This window comes from Crinia signifera, chromosome 6 (genome assembly GCF_055691185.1).
Source record: "Crinia signifera chromosome 6, ASM5569118v1, whole genome shotgun sequence".
Taxonomy (NCBI): domain Eukaryota; kingdom Metazoa; phylum Chordata; class Amphibia; order Anura; family Myobatrachidae; genus Crinia; species Crinia signifera.
Window position 1 is genome coordinate 167,815,485 of NC_139222.1, and position 14,191 is coordinate 167,829,675.

The 14,191-nt window shown below is 40.4% G+C and overlaps 1 protein-coding gene across 3 annotated transcripts in view; it reads left to right on the forward strand.

Moving 5' to 3' along the window:
- The window catches only part of GRB2 (growth factor receptor bound protein 2), a 50,747-nt gene extending 37,213 nt beyond the window's left edge, over positions 1-13,534 (forward strand). For 2 of the 3 annotated variants that reach the window (XM_083148023.1, XM_083148024.1), the window contains exons 3-6: positions 4,448-4,545; positions 6,815-6,937; positions 7,108-7,312; positions 10,089-13,534. In XM_083148023.1, the coding sequence (XP_083004149.1) occupies positions 4,448-4,545; positions 6,815-6,937; positions 7,108-7,312; positions 10,089-10,274 (612 nt within the window). In that variant the 3' untranslated portion in view covers positions 10,275-13,534. The remainder of the gene's footprint in view (positions 1-4,447; positions 4,546-6,814; positions 6,938-7,107; positions 7,313-10,088) is intronic. The other variant, XM_083148025.1, reaches the window with a different exon arrangement.
- Positions 13,535-14,191: the final 657 nt, after the last annotated feature.

Below are 14,191 nucleotides of genomic sequence, written 5' to 3' on the forward strand. Positions count from 1 at the left end.
CCTTCCTTGTACATTTCAGCATCTACAATTATATAATAATGTTAGCGCACATCCAACAGTCTTTCACTTCTGATTTGCATTGAACTATTTGGTTACTATAAATGTTAGACTCTTAAACGTTCTGTAAATATAGACTTGTGACAATATTGTTATTTTTTTTTTACCGCAAGATCTATTTTGAGAGGGCAACTGAATGTAAAAATATGGTTGAGGTATCCAAATAAAGGTCTTACCATTTAAATTTGCCAGTAGAAGAAAAAAATTACATTGGGGAACTGTTTTGGGTTTTGCTGAGGGTCAGAGTTCACATGAAAAGTCAACGTGAGAAGCATGTGGGGGCAGTGTAAATATTTCAGATTCAGACTTGGTGTGTTCTATGATCAGGAAAAGTAAAGTAAAAATAGAAAATAGACTCTTGAGGGAAGGCGTGAGCAATAAATAGGTTGTAACTATGTCTTGGAAACAACGTGAATCTCAGTCCAACAACATTTACAGCAAAGCCAACAGTGGCAGATTATCTATCTTCCAGCCATCCACTACTAGATAGCCCACCAAAATGGAGACATTGATGGCAAGCCTTGAATTCTCCGATTTGAGCAGCTCCTTGAGAACATCTTGTTTTACCTGATACTGCTTATTAAAATAACCATTAATTTGAATGTTTCCTAATAGTTTTATTTTATTTAGCCCAGCATTAATATGTATCCATGGTTGTACGCTCCATTTATCTCCTAAAAATTGTTTGCTAAGGGGGACATTTTATTAGCAGTGGTAGATTAGTGCTGCAAAAATGTTTGCTGGGAGCTTTGTAACTAGACACAATAACCAATATTTATTGGGGATTAAGCTTTGGGTTCCTCTTGCAGCCAAAACATAAACCACCCTTTGAGCCATACAGGTTGAGTAACCCTTATCCAAAATGCTCGGGACCAGAAGAATTTTGGATAACAGATTATTCCGTATTTCAGAATATTTTTATATTTCAATGACGTATCTTGTGGTATCTTGCATTTATGTTGTATAAACACATGAAATGCATACAGATATATTTTATTTGTGCATAAAACAAGGTTTCAAAACATGAAACAAAGTTTGTGTACTATCTCAGGAACTGAATGTGAATGCCAACCAATCATTTTCTTGCAGATATTTAGTGCCAGTTACATATCATGTCCCCAGTAGTGCCAGTTACATATCATGTCCCCAGTAGTGCCAGTTACATATCATGTTCCCAGTAGTGCCAGTTACATATCATGTTCCCAGTAGTGCCAGTTACATATCATGTTCCCAGTAGTGCCAGTTACATATCATGTTCCCAGTAGTGCCAGTTACATATCATGTCCCCAGTAGTGCCCGTTACAGATGTTCCCAGTAGTGCCAGTTACATATCATGTCCACAGTAGTGCTGTTACAGATGTCCCAGTAGTGCCAGTTACAGATGTTCCCAGTAGTGCCAGTTACATATCATGTCCACAGTAGTGCCAGTTACAGATGTTCCCAGTAGTGCTAGTTACAGATGTTCCCAGTAGTGCCAGTTACAGATGTTCCCAGCAGTGCCAGTTACATATCATGTCCACAGTAGTGCCAGTTACAGATGTTTACAGTAGTGCCAGTTACATATCATGTCCACAGTAGTGCTGTTACAGGTGTCCCCAGTAGGATTTTAGAAAAAAAAAATGTTTATTTCACTTTCTGGAATGTATGGTTTTCAGAATTATTTGGATAAGGGATACTCAACCTGTAATAACACTTATGATTGGGCATTTACCCTGGATCCCATGTGTTCTTGCACGATATCCGGTCCTTTTTCCAGTCAATAAAATCAGCCTACAATTGGATAGCCTGATAAAGACCATTGGTCAAAAGTCAGAATGTTTTTAACAGCCAAAAAATATTGTAGCTAATCTGATACCCCCTAATGCATACTCTTCCTAAGTGATACTACATGATGTATTCATGTACCTTTTGTAATGTTTCTAGAATGATTTTTTCTTTCATAATAACCACTGATTTGATAAGGAACACAAGGCACCCATTCATCACATCACAATTGCTCGTGTAACTTCTGCAAGCAGTTCTGAGGCATGCCTACTGAGTGTCATTTCAGTGCAGTTTACTTTGACTTGTGAATAATTCCCATGTGTACATCCTTATGAATGCAGTGAGAACAGTTATTTGGTCAGATGTATTAAGCCTTGGAGAGAGCAAAAGTACCAGCGAAATGACGTCTGTCTGTAATTTTTCAAACCTAGCCTGTAAAATGGGAGTTAGGAGCTGTTTGGCTCAGGATGTAGTCAGGATGACAACTGTCATAATACTGGCAGAAGCATCACGTATGTCACATTTTGCTGGAAAGTGTTAAGTTGGGTACTCACCAGAACGACCATAATCGTGCAACGATCGTGAAATGATTTCCTGAAATCTTACGATGGTCACACAATTGGATTGGAGTACAAGACCTGCACACGATCTGCACCCAATCTATTGTAGATGACAAATCTTTAGTACAGCAGGTAAAATCTCCAAAGCGACCAAACAACCGGCGGGGATGCACAATTCTGCTTTACACATACAATTTGTTGATCGATGCATCAAAATTGGGCAATTGAGTCCAAATCGTTCTGGTGTGTACCCAGCATTAGGCTCGTTCAGTTGAAGGGAGGTTTAGCTTAGGCTGTAAGAGGGGTGGGTTAAAGATAAGGGGAGGGTATAGCATACATATGGAAAGGCAAAAAGCCAAGGCTGGCAAAAAAGATTATGGCTCAACCCAAAGCCTATGGAGGCCTGGCGTATCCAGACCTTCAAGCGTACCAAAGGGCCTCGTTGCTAGCCTCTATAGGGGCATGGATGACAACGGATGAACCCAAACCATGTGTCATAGTGGAAAGAGGTCTAGTATCTCAATTTCCCCTCGTGGATCTATTATGGCTACCTCCATCAGAGGTAAAACAAGTTGTCCATCCCTCTATAGTGGTTCAAGCGGTATGTAAAACATGGAACACGCTGAGGACCCGTATGCTGGGAGGGCCACAACCCACACTAGAATTGTCATTGAGGGGACTGGCACGCCTGATCCCAGACTTGTCCCTCGACCTGTGGATAGCTAACAATATTATCACATTGAAAGATTTGACAGACTCAGGAACAATACTTTCCTTCACACAAATCCAAGAAAAGTACTCCATACCCTGGAAAGAGTTCTATAAATATTTACAGGTGCGACACTGGCTACAAACTGTCTCCCACCCCCCCGGGCCCTGAAGCCAATACCCAATACATTATTGGCATTACTCCAAAAGACAAACAATAAAGGTGCAATATCTAGGTGGTACAATTCTCTAGTCACACCCCAACAATACTCAAAAACTTCCTCTCAAGTCAAATGGGAAACAGATATGGGCTTGCCTATGTCAGAAGAGGAATGGCAATCCGTATTTCAGATGTGCTTTAAAATGTCTAAGTGTATATCCCATATAGAACAATTTTTTAAACTCTTACATAGGCTGTATATGACCCCCGCCCTCCTCCACAAAATAAGCGCTACGAACCCAAGATCCTGCTGGCGCAACTGTGGCGGGGTGGGATCAATATACCACATATTTTGGGCTTGTCCTCTAGTGGCTGACCTTTGGAAGAGAGTATTCCGATTAACCTCTAATATACTACATCACATTATCGACCCACAACCGAAAGTTGCACTGTTTCATATCCTCCCAGACATAGCCTCATACTCTGATAAATATGTCATCGGCCACATATTGGCCTCAACCAAACGTCTACTAGCCCGCAACTGGAGGACAACTAACATACCTAGCCTTAAAGAGATAGAAGAGGCAGTACAATCACACTTTGAATTTGAATCAGCTGGCACATCCTATAACTCAACGCCAGCAACTTCCGCAACTAGGTTATGGCAGACTTGGGTGGAATATAAATCAGAACTAGCAATGTAGGATTAAACATGTATGTACTTATTAACTCTGATCATTTTAATATATTGTATTACTGTACTTCTGCACTATATTATTACATTATGGAATTGTAACCGTACCCCCCCCCCCTCCTCCCCCCCCCCTCCCCCTCCTCACCCCTATCTTTGTTATGTACCATTTCCCCAAAAAATAATAAAATCAAAGTCATGAAACACACTTGAAATGTTTTACTGTTTATTTGAATTTGTGACATTCAATAAAAATTTTAAATTGAAAAAGATAAGGGGAGGGTAAGGGTTACAGTGCTTGCCAAAATTTGTTGGGGTTAGGACAGGCAGGATGCCGCCTTCATTAATTTGAATATCAGCATCCTGACTGTGGGGATCCTTTGCCCAACCCAACGGGTTGCTCAGTGTTTTAGCACATTATGGAAGTTGGTTTTCATGCTTATAAACCAGGTGAACAGTGGCGCTCTCATTTTGAACAGTTGTAATCTATGTATTATCTGCTTACAGGTTTTGAATGAAGAGTGCGACCAGAACTGGTATAAAGCTGAGCTCAATGGCAAAGATGGATTTATTCCTAAAAACTATATAGAAATGAAGCCGCATCCGTGAGTATACAGGTTACAGTTTTACATATGAGTTGTTTATTGACAAATAAAATATATTCGATACTCACCGACCATGTTCCCTCGAGTACCTTTCCTGGGTATAATTGACAGTGATGTTTATGTTGCACTGTAATCAATCCACAATGAAATATGTTAATGTAATATTACTGTGTAATTTTTTATATTCTTAACCCTTTATCAATATTGTTGCCAAATGGCTACAACTAAACCAGGAATTTTTTTATATTGCCTCGCTGCAAATCTATGTAAATTCAGACCTTGTGGCCATTTCACAACACCAAACCAAACATTACCATCTGGTGGTGAAATTGGAGTACTGCAGTCACAAGGAAAAATATTTTCTTATCAAGCATCTCTACGTTCAAGCGGGATGTGGTCATTTGGTCTACAGCATGATGGTCTACAGCAGGGGTGGGGAACCTCAGGCCCGGGGACCGTATGCGGCCCCTGTAGCCAGTCTGAGTGGCCCTCCCACCCGCCCGGCAGCTTTGCTGGGAGTAAAGAACAGGGGAATTCCCGCGAGAGGTCGGTAGTTCTCATGAGATTCCTCTTAATCAGCAGCAGCCGGAGACTGTCAGTCCTATTCTGCGGCAGCCGCCGAAGCGTGGGACGGCTGCAGCAGGACAATTCGTAAGAGACATTTTACATATGGCCCCCGAAGGATTTTTTCCCCATACAAACGGCCCTTTGCACAAAAAAGGTTCCCCACCCCTGGTCTACAGTCATTAGGTCGACAGGTCGTTAGTTTGACAGGTCATTAGTTCGACATTGTCTAGGTCGACAGTCAAAAAGTCGACATTAGGTTTTTTACTGGTTTTTTTTTTTTTTTAGCTGACATGTGCCGACAGGCGGTATTGCATGCCCTACCATCCACTAGGGAGTGGCGGGAGAATAAATTAGTGTGCCGAGCGCAGCGACGGGATTCTGTGCACTTTAAACTGTCCATGTCGACTGTGTTGACATTCAGGTCGAAAAACTGAAGGAAAAAAAAAACCACATGTCGACCGTTTGACTGTCGACCTAATGACCTGTCGAACTAATGACCTTTCGACCTAGAACCATGTTGACCTTTTCCCACGTCGACCTAATGGTTTCGACCTAATGACTGTCGATCATCATGTTGTGGACCAAATGATCCCAACCCCTTCAAGCTTACTATAGGTGCCTAAGAAAACAGTAAAACATTAATGCACTAAAGCTAGTGTCAATTATACTTTTTTTTTTTTATATTCTATTGTGCTTTTGTACAGTATATTGCCAGCATGTTTTAAATCTGATAATTTATTATTAAATCTTTGATTGTGCCAAAAGCCGTCCTAAGTGACATTTATACAAATAATTCTGAATTCATTTATAATGTCTTTTTAAAGGCTTAGTGACTTAATAAATTATAGGTGATTGGCCAAGCCAGGATCAGAGCAATGGCAAAATATTGCATAATATAGGCTTGGGACTAATAATGGGTAAGAAGGGTGTCTCTATGCAAAGCTGTATCTCCTACTATGTCATGTGATGATGTAGGGGTTGGTACATGGCCTGTCTCCTGTTTTATTATGCAGTTCTTCAGCAAAAAGTTATTTTCAAGTTGTGGTCTGCTTTGTAGCAGGCTCGTGTTAACTTTTGTTGTGACTGTATTCTCATTTGTCAGTGAGTTTAGTATTGTTTTCTAAGCTTTACCTTTGGTGCTTATGTTCCAGTCCAAAACATACTTGGAAGTTCCTATTGGTGGATGGCAGTGAATTTAGACTGCACCTCTGTTTCAGGGATAATGTGAAGGATTAGATTACTTTATAATAGTGGTGTCAAACTCATGGCCCCCAGCTGTTGTGGAACTACATTTCCCAGCATGCCGTGTCACAGTCACAGATTTTATATAATGGATTGTTAAAACTGTGGCAGTGCATGGTGGCATTCCACAACAGCTGGAGGGCCATGAGTTTCACACCACTGCTTTATAAAGAACTTCGTAATATGTTGAGTTTTTTTTTTATAAAAGTATTCATTTTGCAAAAACGTTTCTTGTGTTTGCATCCCAGTACCACTATCTGTTCCTTCCATATGGCCAACTTGTGCCACATACCGCTGTCTAGATGTGACCTGTGTACCCCTGAAAACCCACACAATGTTGCCCTTAATACTTCGTCACATTTTCCTATCTTCTCTCTTCCGACATACCCCTTTTCAGGTCTACCTCTTAATATCTTATTCTAACACATTTCCTTCACTTGCCTTAATTCCCTCTCTATAGGTGGTTTTTTGGCAAAATACCACGTGCTAAAGCAGAGGAGATGCTTGGGAAGCAGAGACATGATGGTGCCTTCTTGATCCGGGAGAGTGAAAGTGCTCCTGGGGACTTCTCTCTTTCAGTCAAGTGAGTCAATTGTATAACTGTGAAATGCACTTCTTACTTGGCAGTCTTAGACTTCATTAGGGGTCAAAGTAGTACTGGTATTTGGATGAATATTGAATAGCCAGTTAACTGTTCCGTTTGTAAGCTGTAAAGTGTTCAGAAGTTGCAAGAGTAAATGTCTTCCATTTCAGGTTTGGCAATGATGTACAGCATTTCAAGGTTCTACGAGACGGGGCAGGAAAATATTTCTTGTGGGTGGTAAAGTTTAACTCTCTGAATGAGCTGGTGGATTACCATCGGTCCACGTCTGTGTCCCGGAACCAGCAGATCTTCTTACGTGACATCGAGCAGGTGCCACAGGTACACGGGGGAGACAGAGCCACAAATTTACCACAGGTATATAGAGGGGGAAAGTAGGAGAGGGAGTGTTAAGGTTAAGAGGTGTATATCTGTATATTTTCACCAAAGGTATTTGGGGTGTTTTCTATATTGAAAATATTTCACATCTCAAATAGATTAATCTATGTTTTTAGCTGTTCAGTGGTTCAATTATAAATGGTTATGTAGCTCCATGAGTCATTTAAAATAAATGAAATTATATATAAAATCTAATCACACGCACACGCAGACACATGTACACACAGTGCTTTGCAAATGATATAAACTGCTGTGGAAACAATGCTGCAAATTAAGGGAGGATTCAAATGTTTCATCGCACCCGATCTCCTGTCTAAAGAGACATGAAATCATGAGATGATATTCAAGTGGTGATTTTTATCACACATATCGTGCCTATTCAGGTTGGGTTTAGACATGAAAAGCGGTTAACTCGATCCAACTAATGAGCGCAACACGAAAAGTCCAGTTTGCCTATCCAAACCCTGGGGTAACCAGCTTAAATCAGTATCGGCAGAAATATTTGAATAATGGGTGCCAGGACGGCTGCCCGCCCAACACTGGAATCCACCCCCTACCCTAAGTGTTAATAGTTAATTTATCAATGAACAAAATTCATAGTGGATGAACAGAAGACAAATGTCAATCAAATCAATATTTGGTGTGACTACCCTTTGCCTTCAAAACAGATTGAATTCTTCTAGTTTTACTTGAAGAGTTGTTGAAGAAACTTGGCAGGGAGGTTGTTCCAAACATCTTGAAGAACAATCAACATAACTTCTGTGGATATAGGCTTGCTCAAATACTTCAGTCTCTTCATGTAATCCAATACATACTCGATGCTGAGATCAGGGCTTTGTGGAGGCCATATCATTACTTCCTGAACTCCTTGCTGTTCTTTATGCTGGAGATAGTTCTTAATGACATTGGCTGTAGATTTGGGGTCACTGTCCGGCCTAAAGTTAGAGCCAGAACAAAGATTTTTAATAAAGGTATAACCGCGCCAAACCTGACTACAGCACCGTGTCCCACCTTGGGATACCACTCCCACTTTCAATACACACAATACACAAAAATGGTGGACAATGATGCGCTGTCTCTTTAACAGAGGCGTGTTGTTCACTCCTCCTAGTGGTGGTGTTTCTCCACTGATAATTTGCTCATATAAGCAAAAGAAGAAAATAAGTATTAATGGAGCAAAAGTTCAACACAAACATCCAGTGTAAATCCACAGGTCCTCTTTCTTACTGACCTTTATAACAGGCCCTATATGCCTGTAAAGGTATCTTTGTGGGAACCCCAATCACATCACACTCTATACAGGTATGTAACTTCATGGGCTCCTCATCCCATTAGATGTATGCTCACCTTCAACTGGTGCCCTATGTGCATCAAAAGGTATCTTTTGCGTCCCCACGTCTCAGTGGACCAGTGTCAATCCAAACTCAGCCGCAGGAGTTTTCTGGAAACCATAAAATGTATGGTTTCCAGAAACCTTTTAACTGTTTTGTATGCTGGATGAAATTGTTTGGAATAAAGACCTTTTGCTTTTACCTCCTGTGGCTGAGTTTGGATTGACACTGGTCCACTGAGACATAGGGACGCAAAAGATACCTTTTGATGCACAAAGGGCACCATTTGAAGGTGAGCATATATCTAATGGGACGAGGAGCCCTTGAAGTTGCATACCTGTATAGAGTGTGATGTGATTGGGGTTCCCACAAAGATACCTTTACAGGGATATAGGGCCTGTTATACAGGTCAGTAATGCTGGCCACACATCAAACCAACTTTCCTCCAACCATCCAACTAGTTGGTTGGACTGAAAATCTGGTACTGTATTGGGGCAAATGCAAATAAGAAATTTGCTCAGAAACTCAGGAGAATGGACACAAACATTCAGTGAAATTGTTTAAATCAAATAGGTCCAACTACAGTACATTGTCTGAGTGGCAGTTGTCCATTTTTTTCAGATTTGGGAAACAAATGACTTAATAACAAAATACATTTGCTCCAATCCAGTACCAGGTTTTCATTCCATCCAACCAACTAGTTTGGTGGTTGGAGGAAAGTTGGTCTGATGTGTGGCCAGCATAAGAAAGAGGACCTGTGGATTTACACTGGATGTTTGTGTTGAACTTTTGCTTCATTAATACTTATTTTCTTCTTTTGCTTATATGAGCAAATTATCAGTGGAGAAACACCACCACTAGGAGGAGTGAACAACACGCCTCTGTTAAAGAGACAGCGCATCATTGTCCACCATTTTTGTGTAAAGTTCCAATTAGATGCCTCCCTGATGGTATTGCATGATGGATATGTACCTGTCTGTATTTCTCAGCATTGAGGACACCATTAATTCTAACAATCTCCAACTACTTTTGCCAAAATACTTCCCAAACTTTGGTCCTTGGTGAATCAAGCACCTGACTATACTCATACAAAACTCCTGACTTTGTGCAAGTATACCTGGAAGAGAACATGCCGTTTTGAAGGCAATGGTTTGTCACACTAAATGTTTGAATTTTTATCTGTGCATTCCTTTTGCATGTTGGTAATTGATACAAATAAATATTAAGCATTCTTACTTTGCAGCATTTACTCCACGCCTGCCTAAAACGTTTGCACAGTGTTGTGTATGTATGTATGTATGTATTTATTTATTTATTTGTGTGTGTATGTGTTTGTGTGTGTATATGTAACTTGAACTGTGATAATATAAACAATGTAAACAAAGGAAACAGATCAATCTAACGTAAACTTTCCTTCCTGACAGCAACCTACCTATGTTCAGGCACTGTTTGACTTTGACCCCCAAGAGGATGGGGAGCTTGGATTCCGACGAGGAGAATTCATCCAGGTGGTGGATAACTCAGACCCTAACTGGTGGAAAGGGACATGTCATGGGCAGACCGGCATGTTTCCACGCAACTATGTGACACCTGTCAACCGCAACCTGTAACTAGAGACTGCACAGGACCGGAAGCCAAGGAGGAGCACAGGCAGACTTACCTGGGAGGGAGTGCGGGCTGACTAGGAGGTCACCGGGAGCCTATAGACTAACTTTGGGGTGAATGGACAAACGGACAGACTGAACAGAAGATCATGGACAGACTACTGACAGACCAAATAATAGTCCACTAATTCAAGGGAGCACTCTAAACTCAATGATTTCACCAGGTATTGTCAGGTGACAGAATATGGGGGGAATAAAAGACTTGAATGGGTGGAAATTTGTCACGGACTGACTTATAGAATTATGAGAAGGAATCCTAAGAGATCGGTAGTAGATGTAGACACAGGCCTAGAAAAATGAATACAGGATTGCCCCTAACGTGTTGGCTATCCCAGTTATCTGCCTTTGCTCAATGCAGTTGCTTCTCAATGCCTTCTCGAAGTGGGAATGACCCCTTGGCTCCACATGGGACTTTTTTTGAGGGGGGTGGGGGTGGACAGCGGGATTCATGATCTGGTAGGCCCTGTGGGAGGGTTTGGGAACTTACAGATATTTTGATTTAGAATGCCAAAACGTACCTTTAAATTAAAGAGACATTTTTTTAATTAACAAATTCCATTTACTGCTGCTGTTCCTTCCCTGTTCCATTTCGTTCTACATCTTCCTCTTTATCATGCATGTGTGTTTGCAACGCACTCAATACAACACGCACCTGTAAAATAAAATGTACAAAATCCAGCCATTTTCTCTCTATGCAAATCTTGGGCTCCTGATGTCTTTGCAAGAACAAAGAGGAAAGCCCTCAGTCTGCAGGTTAATTCAGGTGGGTCCACTACTAGGACACACAGGGCTTTGTGCAGGGATGGCACATCTGTATGTAGTCATCTAGCCTACATAAGACAGCCTTTTTCCATGTTCCCTAAAACAAGTCAACATGGCTACAACAGATATAGGCCCTTATTCTGGTTCACTCGCAAAGGCAAATTCCTTCTCAAATGGACAAAACCATGTGCACTGCAGGTGGGGCAGATGTAACTTGTACAGAGAGATTTAGATTTGGGTGGGGTTTTACTTCAATGTGAGCTCTATATTGCAGTGTAAAAATAAATCAGTCAGTTATTTTGTTTCTGTGCAGGGAAAATACTCGCCCAAATCTAAATCTCTCCGCATGTTACATCTGCCCTCCCCCCCTGCAGTTCACATGGTTTTGTCCATTTTAGAAGGAATTTGCCTTTGCAAGTGATCCTGAAAAAGGGCCATAGGCCGTCTATAACTGATGAGTCTTGAATAATGTGTATATTATAAGGAAAGGGAATTGCTCTTGTGCTTTGCGGGGAAGGGCTTACAACATAAGGCTTTGCTTTGGATTGATCACACACGTCAAGCCTGTGGTTGATGAGGGCTTGTGCTGTACTGGTTTGCAGATTACACTAAGATCTCTGATGAGGAGAAAGGCTACACATACGACATAAGCATTACTATTCCTCGTTTGAGTATGCTTTCTCCATAATTTGTCATCCTTATACTTTAAATAATTAAACCAGTGGGCTTTCTTCTCAAGGGAAGTTGTTCTGAGCTACTGTTCAGTAATAGAAGAGTTGGAACAGCGCTGGGTTTCACTGAATAATGCAACAATACATATCAAACATAATAATATATTCTGTGTTTAAAACATGAAATATTTCATATAATTAAAACAATGTATATACACGTGCATATTGCAAAGAGACCTTGTTATATACTCAATTTCTGGTATATCGGAGATGGGGTATAATGAAGTGCTGAGAAAATGGGTTGTAGATAGATGGTAGTCAATGCGCCCCTTTCATATATATACATGGTGGAAGTTGAGGGTATATTAACAGGTATTATGAGTTGCTGTTGATTTATCCAACAGGAGGTAAGTTTGGCCCTGGATTGGGGTCTGTCTGTTGGAGTCCCATGTTTTAGCAAGGCAGTTAAGCATGGTGATGGTGGTATAGCAAGAAGGTGTGAGTTTCACACCAAACTGCCTTGAGCCTTCCACAGCCATTTGATTCCGGACCAGCTTATACCACCTTCACCCTGCTTCACTGTTGCTAAAACACTGACTCCATCAGATGGACCCCAATCCAGGGCAAAACTTACCTTCTGCTTGGTAATCGACCGGGACTCCTAATACAAGTTAATATACACTCAAATTTTCACCACGTGTATATATATGAAAAGGGTACATTGACTGTACCATTTATCTACAGCCCATGCTTAGTACTATACCCCATCAACGATTCACCACAAATTGAGCATATTAGAGGCCTCTTTGCAATATGCACATGTGTATACATTGCTTTAATTATATTAAATATTTAATGTTTCATACCCAGAATATATATATCATAATATTTTATATGCATTGTTGCATTATTCAGTGAAACCCAGCACTGTTCCAACTCTTGTTTTTGCTTATAATTTTACTCATACAGGGACTTAACACATCCCTTATAAACAGCAGCAAAGTGACAGCGCCTGAAGATCCACTAGTCTTACTGTTCAGTAATATGTCTAACAGGAGAAGGACGCTGACCTGTATGTAGCATACACACAATATACAGACTATACAAGTTGAAATATTTTCAATGTAAAACAAAGCTCCTTGTGTTAACAATTGATGTAATGCCAATGAAAGTGGAAGGTTTGCTACGCTGTGTTTGTCATATTCATCTATAAACTATCATAACTACAGTTAGAATATGTCATAGTCTGTTAACACTCGGAGAGGGTATACAGGCAAATGTGATGGCCTTTCTGATACACAAAGGATTACGGATACGAAGTGTGATCCACTGGTATTGGCGATAACCTAAGAGGATAGCAACAGTTAAGAGCTTTCTTAAAACCATCCTTTTTTATTTTTTTTATTATTAATTGCCTTCTCTAAAGTATTAAAGTGTTGGCTCCATTGTAACCTAAACCTTACAATGCAGCAGCCATTGCTCTTTCTGTCCTTTCCTCTTGACCGTGTCTGTCTTGGTCAATAGTTGTTTGCTACCTTCAGGTCTATGTGAATGGGGCTAGGAACACTCTGGGACCATATGATTGTGTATTTGGGAATTTGTGTATATCCTGCATCCTTGCAGATGAATAATGTGTGTGTATATATATAAATATATAAAATCAAATCAGTGTTTAAATAATTAAGAAAAGCTTCTGTATTTAATCCTCCAAATGCATAACTTGGTAGATAGTTATTAACTGTGAATAATAATAAAATTCATGTGTATTCTTCACCTGCCTGTTATTGACCTCATTTCATTTCTATGCCAATCTTGTTAGCTACAGTATGTTCAAGTTGAGTGCTTCTGGACTGATTAGGCTCTATATTCAGGTTATACTGTAGGACAGTGGTTCCCAACCCTGGTCCTCAAGTACCCCCAACAGTGCATGTTTTGCAGGTCTCCACACAGAATTTCAAGTGCTAATATTAGCTCCACCTGTGGATTTTTTTCAAATGTGCCCGAATAATAAGTGCACCTGCCGGGTGACCTGGAAAATGTGCACTGTTGGGGGTACTTGAGGACCAGGGTTGGGAACCACTGCTGTAGGATATATCTTGTAGTTTTGTGGGAATTTTTTAAATGTTTTTATTTATGTTTTTTGAACTTATGGCTCTGCATTTTTCATACCTATTGTGCATTTTATTTGTCGACAGCTGGTAAAGAGAATTGCTGACTAGTAGCTGTGCCTATTTACATTGTCACATCTGTAGCTAAGCATTTGTTCTTTCCTGCTTCATTATTCATTGTGAAGCTTCCCAAATCATTACCCTGGCAAAGAGATTTCAAATGTCTTTAAAGACAGTGGTTACCGTTATAAGTTTCCACTTTGCAATACAGTTTTTGTTTTGTGCATGTCACTTAAACTCAGGTTTGCCTACCTGACCCTCT